The sequence below is a fragment of the Argentina silus genome, assembly GCF_951799395.1.
Source record: "Argentina silus genome assembly, chromosome: Y".
Lineage (NCBI taxonomy): Eukaryota > Metazoa > Chordata > Actinopteri > Argentiniformes > Argentinidae > Argentina > Argentina silus.
Genome location: NC_139654.1, coordinates 30,987,780 through 31,005,966, shown reverse-complemented (window position 1 = coordinate 31,005,966; position 18,187 = coordinate 30,987,780). Strand labels below are relative to the sequence as shown.

The 18,187-nt window shown below is 42.1% G+C and overlaps 1 protein-coding gene across 2 annotated transcripts; it reads right to left on the bottom strand.

Annotated features, from left to right (window-relative positions):
* Positions 1–656: 656 nt before the first annotated feature.
* Positions 657–16,647, bottom strand: LOC310824227 (eukaryotic translation initiation factor 3 subunit A-like). Of its 2 annotated transcripts, none has more exons than XM_083697056.1 (22): positions 16,479–16,647; positions 11,281–11,471; positions 11,046–11,182; positions 10,208–10,371; positions 9,630–9,829; positions 9,286–9,494; positions 9,017–9,188; positions 7,546–7,650; positions 7,357–7,455; positions 7,025–7,141; positions 6,565–6,750; positions 6,041–6,388; positions 5,781–5,885; positions 5,552–5,665; positions 5,274–5,396; positions 4,926–5,079; positions 4,119–4,300; positions 3,830–3,918; positions 3,264–3,673; positions 2,877–3,033; positions 1,583–1,743; positions 657–1,164 (listed from the first exon to the last, which is right to left on the bottom strand). In XM_083697056.1, the coding sequence occupies exons 1-22, from the start codon at positions 16,525–16,527 to the stop codon at positions 974–976; spliced, it is 3,663 nt and encodes a 1,220-aa protein (XP_083553182.1). In that variant the 5' UTR covers positions 16,528–16,647; the 3' UTR covers positions 657–973. The 2 variants fall into 2 exon arrangements, with proteins under 2 accessions (XP_083553182.1, XP_083553183.1); XM_083697057.1 differs by having other exon boundaries at positions 2,877–3,012.
* Positions 16,648–18,187: the final 1,540 nt, after the last annotated feature.

The following is an 18,187-nucleotide window of genomic DNA, read 5'->3' as shown; positions in this document are numbered from 1 at the left end:
AACGTGAGGTTATCTCTTTGTCTAACCTTGCACTTTCCCACTAATTATTCATTCATGATTTGTCATAATCATGGCAGCATCAGAATTAAATCAGAAGTGTTTAGAAACATCCTCTCTGCTCACTTCCAACAAATTGTCTCCAGACATCATCTGGCTATACCATTCATTCACCATTGGCCAAGACATGACCCAAACGACACCGCACAATGGATCCAGCGTTCGTAGTCACAGACTTGATGTAATTATTACATGCAATTGATATGGGACCAAACTTTCAGTGAATGTCAATTACAGACACGGTTTGAAATTGTATGAAAATGCCCTCAAATAAAAGATGACATTCTGCACTTCTGCCACATATTTATAATTTGATCTCAAACCCAAATTGCTGAAGTAGGGAGCCAAATTCCAATTTATGTAGGGCACAGTAGAGTATCTTTAGGCTACCTTTTCAATTTCATAGCGCAAAATGCATTCCCTTATTAAACTAAATCTTGCTGGGAAAATAATGTAGGAATGATGTTCTTGAATACAAAGCATGTCACAAAATCAGTTATCTTTCATCAAATATGAAGGATAAAACATTTTGAGCTCTCCTATGTTGTAGAAAGCCTTTACTCGATAGTAAAAAGGGATAAACATGAGACGAATCGTTGAGCAATTTACTTTATTAATAAAGGCTTTATCTGTATACATGCAACTCATGGTTTGAAATATGGTTGAATGTTATAAGAGAACCACACACTGGATATTGAGACCAAATGGAAATGTTTTACTACTTATTAAAGAGGTTAAGAAGCCACTTAATACAAGATCAATGGCAGAGAAAGTAGATTTTCTTTTTTATAATTAACTTTCTGGATTTTTGCCAGAGTTTCATAAGCTTTTGCCAAGGTTTAACCACTAATAGAAGGGAGCAATCAGGGAATACATTAGCCATGTGGGCCATTTGGAGGTGGAAGAAAGAGTGGGATCAGCGGCGGACAGTAGTCCAGCCATCGTCGTCGGTCTCATTCTTGATGCGACGAGCGTTGTCTTTGTCAGATCGCCAGGAGCTCTTTTCACCATCCACATCAAGCTCACGTTCTCTGGGTCTGGGGGGAGCCTCGTATTCCTCTTTAGGAGCCTCCCTCTTATCTCCCGCACGACGCCAAGAGCCGCCTCCTGTGTGCACAGAACACATCTCATCAAGGGTGACATCCAGTGTTGTGTTAACTACAGCAAGACAGTTTCTTTGGAATATCTATATTGCCATGAAGCCAATAAATCGGTCTTACTCTGAGCCCAATGTGGCCTTGCTTACCATACATTAATCTTACTGCTAATGTTGCAAAAGCAAAAAATTATGAGCAAAATGGGGACACCTGCTGGCAGAAACAGAACACCTCAATTAGGTTTTTATTAAGCCACAAAGGATGATGATCAAATGTTAATACAAAACACTTTATATAGCTCTTAACAATAGTTGCGTTACACTTCGTCTTAAGCCCTGGCTATGAGCATTGACACACACCAATGAGTAAGGCTGCATCATGTGACTGATAAGAGGGAATATGACCAAAGGGTAGATAGAGGGTCTTACCCTCCCCCGGCTCTCTGGGTGCGGCTCTGGTTTCACGGTCATCCCTGCGGTCTCCATCACGATGGTCACCCTGATCGCGGTCAGGCTCTTCCTTACAAGAGTCTCTCCAGGTGATGGCCTCATCTGTACCCCCCTTTCTCCAGGCTCCTCCAGCCTCCTCTCTGAAAACAGATGTTCATTACTCCATTATTACAATACCAACCACAACAATTCACTTTCCATTGGCCTCAGCCCCCCAGCACAACAACTATAAACTAAGTGGAAAAAAGGAACCAGAATACCTAGTTACCACAAGTATGTGACAGCATGGGGCAGGCTGTATGAAATTGTAAACTGATTACTTTGTCATTTTGTCCTAAAGGGATAGTACAGGTTTTTGGATGTTAATTTTCGACTTACTTGGAGTGTTGTTGGCTCATCCAGACATTTTGTCCGGTCATATTTCCATTCTTGAGCATTCTTTGGCTGGCTTAGCCGCTAGCATTAGCAGTGGTTTGGAACTCTCAGTATGACTACTTAAAAACATATCCACAAGAAATTCTACAGCCATCTCAAACAGTGTGTAATTGATTCCTATGCAAACCAAAGACTATAAAAACAAAAATCACATTAACTATTATCCTTGCACTCAGGTGGACTTAATTCAACTTGAGTGACTTGTTAAAGACATTTTCGCATTTGAGCTAATTTTAAGAGTGTCATAGCAAAGGGTCTGAATACCTATGTACATGAGGTATTTCTGTATTTCAATTTTAATAAGTTCGCAAACATTTCTAAAAATGTGTTTTCGCTTTATAGGGTATTGTGTGAGAATTGATGGCAAAAATAAATACTTTTAATCAATTTTAAATTGAATCTATAACACAACAAAATGTGGAAAAAGTGAAGGGGTCTGAATACTTCAGACCCTATACTTGAAATAATAGCCCACAAAGTGGGGATGTTTTTAAGTAGTCATACTGAGACAGTGGTTACTGCTCTTAATCCACTTCCACTAGCCAGGCTGTCATTGTTAATCATTTGTTCTTCACTGACCCACTTGGATAAATTAAGGTTAAATAGCATGGCTAACGCTAGCGGCTAAGACAGCCAAAGAATGCTCAAGAATGGAAATATGACCAAAAAATAGTGCCTGGATGAGCCACACTCCAAGTAAGTGGAAAATGAGGTCTAAGACAAAAACCTAAACTCTGGTGGTTGGAATGTAATTTTTTTTTTAAAACTACAAAAGCAAAAGTTCAATTTTAGTAATGCTAATCTGCTAATCATCAAACTTCAAATTATGTTTGCTCACCTGGGTGGGCGGCGCTCTCTGACGCGGTCGCTCGGTTTCTCCTCTCCATCATCTTGCCCATCATCGCGGCCTCCGTCTCTGGGAGGTGCCCAGCTCTCTTCCCGGGCCTTCTCCCGCTCCCGCCAACCACCTGCACCTGCGACAGACACCAGAGCAACTGCCCATGATCCAGCACATCTAGTGAGAAAAGCTTGCCACTAACAGCTACAATGTCAATGACACAAACATATGCTTCTAAAACTTAGATAAGAAAAACATAACTATGGTATAGAGGGATGAATAACACCCGAAAATCTACACAAGGAGCTGTACATAAAATAGCACCACATAAGAACAAATGCAACAAAATACGCTCCAATGATCCAGAGTGAATGGGCACATCCGTACCAGGCTTGCCAAGGGGTTTCCATGGCTTTGCATCATCTCCATGACGGGGTCTCTGGTCATCTATGCTCCTCCTGCCGCCCCTCTCATCATCTCCACCTCTCTTGGGGCCCCAGTCATCAATGCCTCTGCGGGGACCTCTGTCCTCATCCAGGCCTCGTCTAGGACCACGGTCATCATCCCCTCCCCTTCTCGGGCCGCGCTCATCATCCAAGCATCTTCGTGGTGTACGGTCTTCATCCATCCCCCTGTGAGGGGGGCGGTCATCATCCCCACCGCGGCGTGGACCTCTCTCTTCGTCAAAGCCCCTGCGGGGTCCTTGATCATCTGCACCCCTGCGGGGCCCGTCTCCTCCTCTTCTGAAGGATGGCTCCTCTCCATCATTGTCCTCTTTGCCCTCCTGTCTCCAGCCACTAGAAAGAAAGGACAGCATAGTTACAGCACCTCTGAAAAGGGGGAGGGAAGGTCTGTAGACCATGAACTCACATACATAACCCAATGCGTTTTTAAAGAAAGAAAAAGAAAAAATCCATGTGCAGAAATATCAACACAGATCAAGTCTGACACACCTATCAGGCACAGGCCGACGCCACTCTGATTCTCCACCCTCTGTGCGTTTTCGCCATCCTCCTCCTCCTTCCTCCTTCTCACTCCAGTCCTGGAATGGAATAGAGTGCCAAACACTGGGTGAGAGGTTTCATTATACTTAACTAATTGAAATGTATGCATTAAAAGGAAAGCTGAGGTGAATATATTCCTCGCAGGCACAATGCATCCAAATCTCTTTTTAAAGTGAGCAACTGTTGAAAGAGAGCATGCTGTGTGGAAGTGCTATGAAAAGAGATGGGATAGATGTACCTTGGCTGGTTTCTCCTCAGGGGCCCTTCTCTCTTCCTCCCGGCGGCGCTCTCGCTCCTCAATCTCCTGCTGCCGGGCACGTTGCTTCCTCTCCTGCTCCTCCAGCTTGGCGAGGCGCTCTTGGTACTCCCTCTCCTCCTCCTCACGTTGATCCTGCTCAATGCGCTCACGCTCCTCACGCTCTGCAACACACCAATAAAGCACACTCAGAAAACAGGGGCACTCAAGAATATGGAATCGCCTTCCAGTGTTTTTGCGGTTTTGACTTGCCTACTTAACCCATTTGTGCCGACTGCCGCGCGACATCTACCGCCGGTTGCTGCGTTGCGCACATTTGAATTTACCGCCATTTTTGATTTGTCGTAATTTTCACGAGTGCAGCATATAATGCACTGTCATTGGTTCAAATACACATGAGGTGGGTCTTGTTGATTTTTTAAAACCACGTGAGCACCCGAATGTCGTGTCGTGGAAAATCAATCAGACATAGAAGTGCGTTCGGCGAACCACACGACATTTGGGTCAACAAGACCCACCTCATGTGTATTTGAACCAATGACAGTGCATTATATGCTGCACTCATGAAAATTACGACAAATCAAAAATGCTGCGCTGCGCAGCAACTGGCGGCAAATTCAAATGTGCGTAACGCAGCAACCGGCGGTAGATGCAATGCTGCGTAGCGCAGCATCCGGCACAAATGGGTTAACATGACTCAGAGCTCATTTTCCATTCATATGTAATATTTTAAGCCTTTTTGGGGCCTCAGAGGTTAACATTCTGGCTAATGGCTCAGCCATGATGTACCTTTCTTGAGCTGCTCCTCGTGGATGCGCTGAGTATCTTCCTCTTTCTGGTGGTAGAAAGCATTACGTCGGTCCTCTCTGCGCTGCTTCTTCCTCTCCTCTTGACGCATTTTCCTCTCCTCAACCAGGCGCTCCTGGAACTGTTTCAGTTTTTCCTTGGAGGATAAAAGAATGCTGGAATTTAGTTGAGGCTACTTCTCTTGTTAAATGTTCCTTTACACATTGGACAAAATACCAAGTCTTTGACAGGGTATTCCTGCTTCATTAGCATCTACTCCTAAATTATGTTGTTCCTGTAACTCAAGCATCTGTGGTGTTGAAATGGACGACAAAACTCTCAAGGTTTTACCTCATAGATAAAGCTGCGGGCAGCTGTTATTTTGGAAACAAAGTTCTCCTTGTCCTCCATCATCCTGGACATCCTCTGCTTGTGTTCAAGAGCCTTCTCACGCTCCACTTTCATGTTGCAAATCTATAACAAAGATATAGACTGGTCAGACATTACTATGGCATTGCACATTCCAAGTTGTTTATATGCTCAACTCACAAGCCAGGTATACAAGATGGCTTACAGCTTTGATATACATAGCATGTATAAACCTGGGCAGAGAAAGTTTACATTCTCACCCTCTCCTCCTCCTGAAGCTCCCATAACTCCATGTCCTTGATACGCTGTTCCTCATAGGCCTTTTTGATCAGGGGGATTTCCTCAAGACGCTTGGCCCTCTCAAAGTAGTCAATCTGTAAAGACCAATCCACAAACAAAAGTATTGTGTCACAAAGGGTAAGTCACACCAGTGTAGTTTGTGTGCCATAAACATGAAATACATTTGTTAGATAATCATTTTGTCTTCACCTTTTTCTCCTGGTTCTTCAGGCGCTCCTGAAGTTCTTTCTTCTCCTTCTCTAACTGCTCCACTTGTTTGGCCATGATGAAGTCAGGGTCCAGCTCCTCAAGGTCCTGCACAAATTAGGTTAACAGTTAAGTTCACCTTCATTCAAATGATAGTCATGAACTATAGGAAACTTTCAACATCATTGATCTCAATCTGATCTTTTAATTTCGAACCAATCATCTTGTCATACTGTAGCGTATGGGTTAACAGTGTAATTTACCTCGATATCTATGTCTTTGAAGGCCTTGGCTCCAAGCTCAGTCTTCTTGATCTGTTCCAGTCTCTCACGCACAGTCTTCTTCTTGATCTGCTCGTGCTCCTGCATGATGCGCTCCTTCTCCCTCTCTTTGGCCTCCTGGCGCAGGCGCTCCTCCTCTGCCTTGCGCACTTTCTGCATCTCAGCCTCGCGCTGCTCCAGCTCCTCCTTCTCCCGTTGGATGTTCAGGTTCTCCAGGCGCTCCTTGCGCTCCTCGATGGTCTGTCTGCGGGCCAGGATGCGCTGGTGCTCCTTGCGGGCATTTTTATGGTAGGCAGAGATAGCCTGCTGGCTCTGCTCCTCACGCTCTTGCTGGAAACGGACAAACAAGAACAAATTACACTCCGCAGATGCAGGTATGTTTGAGGCAGAATGAAGTGCAATGGAGATGTGGGGCAGTTTCATACAGTGTCATGGCAGGTTGTGTGTATGTGTACGTATAGTATGTACATTAACATACAATTCTGTCTCCATGGGACTGTGCTCACCAGGATGGAAGCAGGCTTGATAACCTGGATGGCCTTAGCCAAGGCAGAGGACATGGCTGTCAGCTGGTTCCTGATCTGCTCAGAGGGCATGTTCTGCAGGAATGGGCCCACTGGAGAGTCCTCTTTGGTTGAATAGTTCAGGTCTGAACCAAAGCTTAGGGTTCGAGAGGTATGGTCAATTCGAACCTAGATAATAAGAACAAAAAGTAGGCCTTTACATGATGCCATCCTGTAGCACAATCAGAGAACATTAAGATTCTGGCTGTTTAGCTGTGGAAATACTGACTACACAAAAATATAATTGTGTATACAAATAAAAACAATAAAACAAAACACAAAAATGTATCAAGGTGATCCTGTAAATGTTGAGTGATTTTGTACAGAACATGTACTTATTTTAAATTGCCCTGGATAAGAGCGTCTGCTAAATGACTAAAATGTAAAATGTCCAATACTCTACCTGCAGATCACAGTGTCGGGCAGCATCCACAATAGAGCGTTCCAGCTGGAAGGCATCCACAAATGGAACCAGGGAGGCCAAACGGCTGAACTCAATGCTCTGATAGATTTGAGCCACCTAATATCCCCATGACATAAATACATACAAAAAACAGTGATTAGTGAGGATCACAATTGACATACACATTGCATCATTAATTGCACATACATCATTGCAATCCAGAGACTGTAGTGTTTTATTGAATAGTAAAAGATAGAAATCCAAATGTTAATTAAATGAATGCCATGTCTTCAAAATATAAAAGCTTGCATTCAAAAGGTGAAGAAAGTCACCTGCTGCAGCAGTCGGAGGATGGTGTTACTCTGCAGGTGAGGAACGTACTGCTGGAGGTCAGACTCCTTCTCAGCCTGGTCTTTCACCCAATTCAACACCTAAGAGGATGAGAGCGTGTAAATGACAGATGAAAATGAATCAAACGTATCTTAAATTAGCTGTCATTTCAGCAGAGCTAATCCCATTACCTTTGTTACTCTTCCACTCAGCTTCAACGGATGGAAGTCCACCTCCAGCCAGTTGTACAGTTCCTTCACTTCAGGTACAATGTACTGCAGCAAATTAAACCTCACCTAAGGATAAACATCGACGCATACAACAACAGAGAAAAGAAAATCAAATAAGAAATGCAGTTACTATGGCCTTTGTTTCTGGTCAGGGTAAAAACTGCACACAAAAAGGGTCAAGGGTCAATGTAATTAATAATGTAAGTCATGTAATTAAATCCCAGTGATGGACATACAGTGCCTTCGGAAAGTTTTCAGACCCCTTCACTTTTTCCACATTTTGTTGTGTTATAAACTCAATTTAAAATGGATTAAATTAAAATAATTTGCCATCAATCCACACACAATACCTCAGAATGACAAAGCGAAAACAAGTTTTTTTAAATTTCAGTAAATTTATTAAAATTGAAACAGAAATATCTCATGTACATAATTATTCAGACCGTTTGCTATTACACTCAAAATGAGCTGAAATGCAAAAATGTCATCAACAAATCAATAAGTTGAATTGAGTCCATCTTAATGCAAGGATAATAGTTCATGTAATTTTGGAATTAATATCTTTGTTTTTATAGGATCTCTGATTTGCATTTATATCATTGTTGCAAACACAATTATGGATATGAGAGATTATTTTCCATTAAGAGATTATTTTTGGCCACTTGGTTATAGACCATTTTTGTAGAGTGACTGAGATGATGATGTCCCATCGACTGTGCTTTTTCCTCTCCACCATTCAACTTTGTAGATTTTTGTAAGTCTCCCCAGGCCTCAGGGTCACATTCCTGAGCAGTTTTGTTCCTCTCCATTTGTTTGTCATGACAACCTGATCCACAGTGTGTAATTGATTCCTATGCAAATCAGAGACCCTATAAAAACAAATATATTAATTCCAAAATTACATGAACTATTATCCTTGCATTAAGATGGACTCAATTCAACTTATTGAGTGATTTGTTGATGACATTTTTGCATTTTAGCTAACACAACAAAATGTGGAAAAAGTGAAGGGGACTAAATAGTTTCCGAAGGCACTGTAATTACCAGTTAGGGTTCTCCCCAAAGGATGCAAGAGTAACACCTGGCCGACTTGGGTACGCCACAACGTAAACATTTCAGAACAAATTAAAATGAACAAACTAGTTGTTAAAAGTGAAAGCGTTAATATGTTCCTCAGTTAATTCAGCGTTTTAGTGGTATTTTTAGCACATTTTGACATAAATAAACGCAAGTCTGTTTTGATAATGCAATTCAGCGCAACCTTGTTCAAAAATCCTGGGGAGAACCTTGCAAGTGTCAGTTTTCATTACACAAAATGTAATTAATGTGCATGTTGTTCACAGGACTTATAGGTCTAAACACTGATATGGGGCATCATCATATTCTCACAAACTGAAATCAATGTTTATCTCTCTGTGTCATGCATGTGTACCATGTCATTGATGAGGCTTTGGCGGGTTGGTGGGGACTGCAAGCCCAGAAGGGTGGCCAGCCTCCGGTGTTTCTCCACTATTATGCCATCCATGTCCAGGAGCCGGGCGATGTCAGTGCGCTCCGGGGTGATGGGAATGGACAGAGTGGCGAGGAGGACCCTGGTGGACATTCTGGGGGAGATTGAGAAGACCAATTAGCTAGTATCTGCCTGACCTGCAACTAACAAAGGCCACATAATACAGCAGAGACATATCAGGGCTGGGCTACCTCTGCATCTCCTCCTGGGTGAGGTTCTTGCGCATCTCTCTTGAAAGGTGGTAGAGGCGGTGAAGGGTGCAAGCATGGAACAAAGCATTCCCTGACTTCCAGAACACTGTTGACACCTTGTTATAGTAATTAGCCATCAATTGAGGCTTGGGAGGCTTCTTGGAGAGGGCAAAGAGACCATGGATGTCTTCCACTGCCTTGAAAGCTTCCTGTAAAATGTATATATGATACAATGTTTCACAGTTAATAATTTGGCTGTCTTGTCCAACATATAAAGCACTGTTAAAACAGAACACTGCAAAGTGATCATAGGCAGATCATAAGAGGAAGTCATAGGTGCAGACCTGCCAGAGCTCCATGCTGATGGCACTGTCCAGCTGCACCAAGCGTGTCTCCAAGTGCATGGACTGGCTCTCAGGGTTGTTCAGGTTGATGGCCGTACTCTGGTTGTGGTGGCGCTGGATCTGCCCCAGGTGCATACGCAAGTTGTCACAAAGCTTGCGGAATTCAGCTTTGCGGGTGTATTGGAGGCAAAACTTGAAAGCTGTCGAGCACATCATGCCATGGTTAGAATGTAGTACTAAACAAACCTAAACTACTGACTAATGACAACATTCTCATCAGTCATATTGAGCCACCATTGATTTCACATATAAAATGGACAAATAATTGCTGTTACATCATTTTGATAATTATTTCTATGCTGTCTAAGTTTACGTAAAAAAATGTGTAAAGCCATTTCACTCCCAGTGATGTCATCTTAATAAAACATTCACAAAGAACATCAATTTTGTTGTCAATCTTATCTAAGTCATGCTGTAATTCTGCATCTATGACCAAGATTTTAATTCAGAAAACAAAAATCTTAATTCAGACCATGCACAGTAAATAATCGGTGAGAATCTGCTTTAAGTGTGGTTACCTTGTTGGGCAATGTCATGGTAGAGGCGCTCCACCTTCGAATTGTTACGCAATAGGTCCAGGCATTGACGGTAGGATTCCCAAAGAAACTTCACCCATGGAGTAAGAAGCAGACGGTCTGTGCGATCCTGAGTGTCTTCACCACTCACAGCACTCAGAAGCACACTAATGTAACATAGGAAGATCACAGATCAATACCTGAGCTAACAGAATTACACAACCAATGACAAACCTTATGCACATATCACCATACACCAATGTGTACATCAGTTCAGAATGAGCGGTCATTAAAACAAATGTTTCAGCAATTCAAGTAGAGCCCAGCCTATATAGCATCCTTAACTCAGTAATCTAGGGATTAAAAAGCTTCAAGAGATGCTACGGGATCTTCGCGACTATGTCTGTAATTTTTAAACCTCTCGTTCTGGGCTTGGATGGTCAATGTATAGTTTGTACAAATATAACCTATGAACTGAATCACATTATTCAGCCATGGAATCCCTAGTTTATCAGCACCAATATTTTTGAAGTAGCAATACTATTAACATTCCCGTGGTTTGAGCTCAGTGGAATCCACGCACATGCAGACTGCTGGGCACGCAACAGGGACCCGTTTTCCCTCATAAGCGCAACTTATATAAATGATCCCATACCATCTAGTCAATGAGTGAGCTACTTTCTTTCAGAACTTAACATGCAAATGTTTTAGTAGCTGAGTGTAACAAGTATTAGTGCTGTGTAATCACTTGACTCTTACAGTCTAAGTGCACAGTCAAACATATCTGATTTCTTGTATGTGCCATCCCTGTGCATAACAGTAAGGTTTTGACAGACCACACCTCTCTGGAGTCTGGATGTTATCCAGATCCTCAATGTCCAGGACCATCTGCTGGGACTCCCCCTTAGCTGTCTCAGTCTTCTCCTCTGCCAGCTTCAAGTAGGCTCGAACCACATCCTCAAGGGATTTGATGTTCACCTACAACACAAAACAGAAAACTCCTGCTGGTGGGTGACTCAGTATGAATAATTAGTATGCAACCTTTTGTGCCCGACAATAGGTGAGCTTTCACGTACCTGCTGACAGATGTTTTTATACTGGTAAAGGCCCTCCTTGGCCAGGTGGCTCTTGCGCAGATCCACACATAGCTCCAAGTACTTGAGCATGATGGGCTCGTGGATCTTTTGCCATGTTCTATGTTTCTTGCTCTTGATGACATCATACAAAACATCCAAAGCTGGCTGTTTTTTGCCAACCTCCAAGAACTCTGTGAAAACAATGTGATTGGCATGAAAAAAGGGTCCTAACCACAAACTGATTGAGAAAATTAAATCAAATGCTGCAATTTAGAAACTAAGTTTTTGGTTCAGACCACACAGCTGGACCCAGAGTATGGACTTGCTCTGCTGCCTGATATACAAGTAAAAGATTCCTTAAATACATAAGTTGTGTCCTTTTATTTTCTTAAAATAAATGGCGAGCCATCCAGTGAGGGAATTGCCAGAACACGATTTGATTATGAAGCACTGGAATTGAAGAAGTGTAAATAGATCAACTGCATTCTGGACATGGTTGTCGAACACGAGTCATATGGATATTCCCCCCAGTAAAACAACCTAGGAATTAAAGGACACTTTTGGAACCTTTCAAGTAACTGGCATATGAAATTGGGATTCTAAAAGTACTGGAATCTGAAGAGAAGATTCAACAGCAACAGGATATTGGTCTACTGTGCCTAACAAACTGAGGAAGAGGTTTGTAGTTCTGCAAAGGTAGAGTCATAGCAGCCTAAAGTAACTGGACCAGCTAGGTCCACAATAGTAGACATTTGGTTGTTGTCTACGTATTTCTAAAGCAACAGGAATACAAGGAGGTTTAAAGTTAGCAGCCTTAATAGTACATGATATTTTGAGACTTGGACTGTTATGCCAAATAGTTTCCAATCCTAAAGTTATTGTTTTCCTTATGAGATGCGAGAGACAGTATAAATCCTAAAGTAACAAATGGATATAAATATTTTTTTAAGGCAACAGACCTAAAGTATTTGGTTCTGGACTTTTGAGCCCAAGGTCAGGGGCAGTAGATGTGTGTATTGTTCCTAAAGTAATTGGAATACAGTTACAAGGGGGTTGCTAACGTTGCTGGTTTGATTTCCTAGAGTAATTTGATAGACAGCCGTTGGGAACACTTTTGTCATTTGTTTTTTGATATAGGGAGACAGTGAGTTTTTCATAAGATTTGAGTGTGCCATTGGTTTCACAATGTTATTGAGGCAGTATATTGATAAGCATGGGCTACATGATATACTACAGCGGTTAGATAGCCAAGATGAGCCCTATGAGTGGGCTGTGTCTGAGCTCAACAGTAACTCAAATATGGAAAAAGTGGCCACTGGGTACTTGTTCAGTAGATTTGGAAAAGATAGGAGGTACAAATGACATCAAAAGAACATCCAGCAGGATATGCATGCAGGTTGTGGGAAGCTTTCAATTCATACAGTGGCATTGCTGGGTTAACTCGGCAGAACCCCTTTTCAAGTCAGCACTGATTGCACAGAGCGACGCCAACACACAACAAGCCCTTGCACTACACAGATTCTAACATCCTGTACACAGACATAGTGATACAAATGACCAAAGTCTACAACACTATTATCAGAAACTTCATGGCAACGACAAGCTACCCTGTAGCTGCTTTTGGGGACACACAATGTACTTTGGTAGGAGCAGGAAGGAAGCATAGAGGTTATGATACTTCAATTGAAACAAAGCGGCCAAGGAGGGAGAGACCCCCAACATATGACTCAGATGGAGTTATTGTTTGCTTTACATGTGGGGAGAGTGGGCACATAGCAAGACATTGTAAAAGCTTTCATATGGAGAGATCCAATGGAATGGTTGTCTGTTTTGCATGTGGCAAAACTGGGCATATCGCAAGACAATACGAGTCCCATCAAGGTGATAGCTTGGCCTATCAGGACCTTTTGAGGAAGGTACAGGAGTTGCAAACTGACATGGCAATACTATTAGGAGCAACAGATCACACCCATATTCATTTTTAATAGAGTGTTACCCGCAAGACAGACGTGGCAACAGTGACACAGTAGGACATTTGGTTTAGTATGAATTTGAGATTGATAATTATGACTGTGACCAGATATTCAATCCTGTTCACAATCAATGGGGGAAGGTCTGGAGGTATAGAGTGGGTTATGCAAAATGTAGCTTTTGTTAGAAAGCAGGGACTCAATAACATGCAGCAATAAGGTGATAGCAACACCTTGGGGATAGACTGGGATAACATGATTAGTAGACTCCACATCAAATTGCCTACTACTGCAGTCAATGACCATTACATAATCCAGGAAATGTTTAAAGAAAGAGCAGAATCAGATGGACTGACGGAATCACTCTAAAGACAAGTCAGACAAGTCAGACAACCAAGGAACATCTAGCCTCATCAAAAACAATGGACATTGTTTTTAAAGACATTGGCCAGTGTGTGGATACATCAGATTTCATATTTTCTCAGATGTTTTTTTGAAACCTGATTTAACATCTAAGGAGAAATCGCATGAAAACTTTTGTTGCACAACATGGAACCTCTGAAGGAGAATCCACAGCCTTAAACTTGAAGGCCTAGTATACATATCCTCAGATTGCGAGGTTGAAGAATTCAGACTACTATTTGGAGACTATGAACACTGTTCTGTTGCACAACATGGAGCTCAAGAGGGAGAAGCTGGAGCCTGACACTTGAAGGACTCCTAGATGACCGGAACAAACATGGATTACTGGCAGAAATAGGCAATACAAGGTTTTGGTTTTGGACAGAACCAGCAAGGAAACCTTGTTGCAGTTTAAACACAATTTATTTTACATTTTCTTGTATGAGTTATCAGTGATCCCTAACTTTGTAAATGTTTTTACAGAATTTACTTCTGTCTGAGGCAGGCATATTTCTATTTATTTGGTTTAAAAGCAAGTGTTTGATATTTCCTGTCGAAAATATATAGTATAACCATATTTTAAATGTGCAAGCTCTTGCTAACATTTCCCTAGCAAGAGGGTGACAGCCGTAAGCAGAATGGTATATTCACTGAAATTTAAGAACTAAATTGTTGTGATGGTATGTAAGATTTAGACTGTTAGGAGACATGCTAATCAGGCCAACCATTTGGAACTGGTTTTCACAAAATCCTGTGATGGTGAGTGATCAAGTGTGACAAGAACAATCAAACCAAACAACATACAGGTTGATATGACATGAAGATGTTAATGCTTTGTATACTGTATACAGTATATTCAGACTGGGTGATAGATCAAAGGGTAAATGTAAAACTCAGTTCTTGGTTCAGACCACACAGCTGGACCCAGAGTATGGACTTACTCTGCTGCCTGAAGTAAAACATTCCTTAAAACACAGAACTAAAAAGTAACTGTAATTTTATTTTCTTACAATACCCAGCTGTGTGTAAAAGTGCATCAACATAATACGTGTCATTAAATAACAAGTGTAGAGTTAACATGTCCCCCACAAATTATGTAGCGTTCAATTCTGCCCCTATCTTCTTCAGTTGACCTTCCCCCGCTGGGACAAATGGCTAGAGCTCTCTGAGGTGTCAAACTGAATTCTGATTGGTCTCCTTGCAAACAGCTCCTAATTTAAATACTTAAGTCTATATAACAGGGGCAAAGGGACAAATTAATTCTCTTTTCTTTGTCCTGCTGTTGAGGTTCTCATCTGAGCTATGAGTACAATAAACGACAAACCATGTGGTCTGTCTTTTTCTCTGTATCTCTCTATCATTTGCCATTGAGGGTAGAATGTAACATTGTTCTATTAATTATTTGCCTTTTAATAGTTGAATAAGTATACAGTATTATTAAAGCCTTATTTGATTAATTCTATTTGACCATTCTGGCACTAAATTAGCACAAACTCAACAATTCTTTGCAGATAGTGATAATTACATTACTTGGAGTCAGATTGCCAATATTAGATATGCTTTGCTATTAACAAGACACGAGTGCAGCAAGGGATAGATGAGACAGGAGAGGGCAGAAGAGGAGAAGAGGAAAGAGGAGGAGAGAGACAGCCTTTGTCTGGGAAGCACAGACTGTCGGAATGGGTAGGTCTTCCAAGGTTTAAGCCGTGGCTCTACCACACTTATCATGGTGAGTCTATTCAGCATTACACCATGTATCTTAAATGGCATTAAATATATGTTCTAAATTTAGTGGCATTTGAATTCAAGTCTTGAGTCACCTAAATCGACATTCACCCCAGCCCACTCCAACCAACGGTGGGGCGCAACGCCGGCAGCACACGCAAGCAAAGCGACCTAGGGGAAACACTGGTAGTCTAATTCAGCACCATGGCGATTCGATTTCCCGTTTGAAGCTATCAAGCTTTAGGTGAGTTTTGTTGGAATATTTGGGTGTTTCATAAATTAGCAAAGACCAGAGGAGGCTAGGCTATCTATACAGCGATCTAGGCAGTGAAACATGAATAGTTACATTAACAAGAGACTAATTTCATCATGGCCTGTTAAGCTCTTGTAGGCTACCAGATGGGCACCAAGAAGATGATGCACCTGGAGAGAGACATCCTCAGCCAGCTGTGCGATTAGTACCCGCTGCCTGTGGCACTGAAGGAAAATGCGGAAGTTCTTAGTGCAAATAGCCCATTGGCCCGCATTACAAACCAATGCAGGACAATAGTCTTGCCTGTATGGCAAGACGCATCATTCACCCAAGTTTCGTCAAAATTGCCCCCCCCCCCCCCCCGCTGTCTGAGAGAGCGTGTGACATACGTCCGGACAGAAACCGATCCATAGATAGTCTCCTCCCCGACTTTATTGTGGGGGACAATACTTGCTAGCTAGCTATCGAATTAACAATTTCCAACAAGTTGATGGAGACTGGAAGTGATTAAACTTAAGTAGCTAGCCATCTTAGCTATCGTGAACCTGGCCTGTCATCAGTTGAAGATGTATTTCGCTAATAACACACAGACGTCTCTGTCGTTACATACCGTGATCTGCTAGCTAACGTTAGCTAGGTGTTTTCCGATTATAATTAACTAACAATTTTAAGCTAATTGGCATGACAACAGTATTTAATTAATGTGGAGCAAGTAAAATTTCGAGGCCTGGTAATGCCTCTGTCCCTGCGACATGGCTTCCCCGCCATGCTATACACGATGAAGGCAACCATGGCAAGCCAACAATGAATACGTAACTGGGGGTTAGCTAGCTAACGACTATACTCACCATTAGCTCGTTTTAGAGCGTTCTCCGGTCGTTGGAAGTATGCCGGCATGTTGATGGCTTGCTAACAGAACGTGATGTTGGTTGTGTTCGATGAATTTTACAAATGTCACCAGTCCATCCGCGCTAGGCATTCACCCGCTGTGACAAGCTCACGAGAAAGGAGGACCTCATGCGCGGTCCACAGCAGTGACGACATAAGCACCAGTATGAGCATGTTGTATGTCACATAGATCGGAAGAACAAAATGTGAGGAAAATACATTGCGAGGATTTTCCTGAAAGAGGTGTACATGGAATAATAATAATATTTTATTTAACCAGTGTCGACTTCCAGGCAAACTAAAAACATGCTTAAGCGCAGGTTGACTGTAGTATATGCCTATAGATTATTTTGTTCGGATCAGATCAGGGCCGTAGCCAGGGTTTTGAAATAGGTGAGGTCCAGAGTAGGAATGCTTTTATTTTATTTTTTTTGCGCTCGCAAAGCGCGCCCTGCCGGGAGATTTCTATGTGTCTGCAAAAGGGCTCTTGAGGCTACATTTGTGCACAATAATAAACAGGGGAAATGTCTGTCTTGCTCACACACAGTGAACTCCGTCTATGATGGCTAGCCTATTTATTAACCCTAACCCTAGAAAACCTGCATTTTTGGATGAGCAGAATTCATACCAAAATGACACCTACAAACACAACCCAAGCTATACACTACACACAACTCATGATCTATACTTAAATACATACAGAGGGACCTGTTGGCAAAAAGACTTTTATTAAAGCTGCACAATTTGTCAGTCATAATTTACTCTCACTATTCTGTCTGTCTGTGTGTGTGTGTGTGTGTGTGTGTGTGTGTGTGTGTGTGTGTGTGTGTGTGTGTTTGTGTAAACTAATATAGAATGATAGTGATAGAATCAACACATAGAAAAAACACAAAGTTTGCTGCACATGGCGATTTTCAAGTTAAAAAAAAACCTTTGTTCTGTAATTTTACCAACTTTACTGTCGATAAATATAAAAAAATATTGATTCTCCCCTGCTCTGCTGTAGAAGAACACACTAGCTACAGGCTGTTCACTAGCCTCCCTTGTGTTGATTTCATGCATACATGATCAACACATCCACTTCTTCACTACTTCCTCTGCACATCTTGGCTCACTGAAATTACAGAAATTAAGAAAGACAGATACAGACACAAGTTATGATTAGTTAGTGCAAATGCGACAGGGAAATATTGGTATACTAATCTTCACAACATTACCTTTTGGAAGGCTAGCTGGATCCTCCTGTGGCCAGAGGCATCCCACCGCCTGAGAACTCTCTCCTTGTCAATTCTCACTGTACAGTGAACATGCATAAGCGCCAGTCCTGTGAGCCGTTCATTGGACATGCTGGCTCTGAGCCAGGTTTTGGCAGAGAATGACCTTTCGCAGGCACATGTTGTCACTGGAAGTGTTCGAAATATTTTCAACATACATTTTATGTTGGGAAAGAAGGCCATTTGCGTTGTTTGCAGAATTTCCAAAGCTGATGGAGGCAGGGATTCATCTACCAAGTGAAACTTGTGCCTCCAGCGTTCTATTTCCTGCTCCACTGTGTCTGGGTCTGGTAGGTCTTCTCGGTACCACTCTACCAGCTCTTCCTCCCTTTCTTCTGTCAGCTTTTTTAGAACTTTTGGTACCAGGTAAGCTGCTAGCATCGCAGGCTCATTCC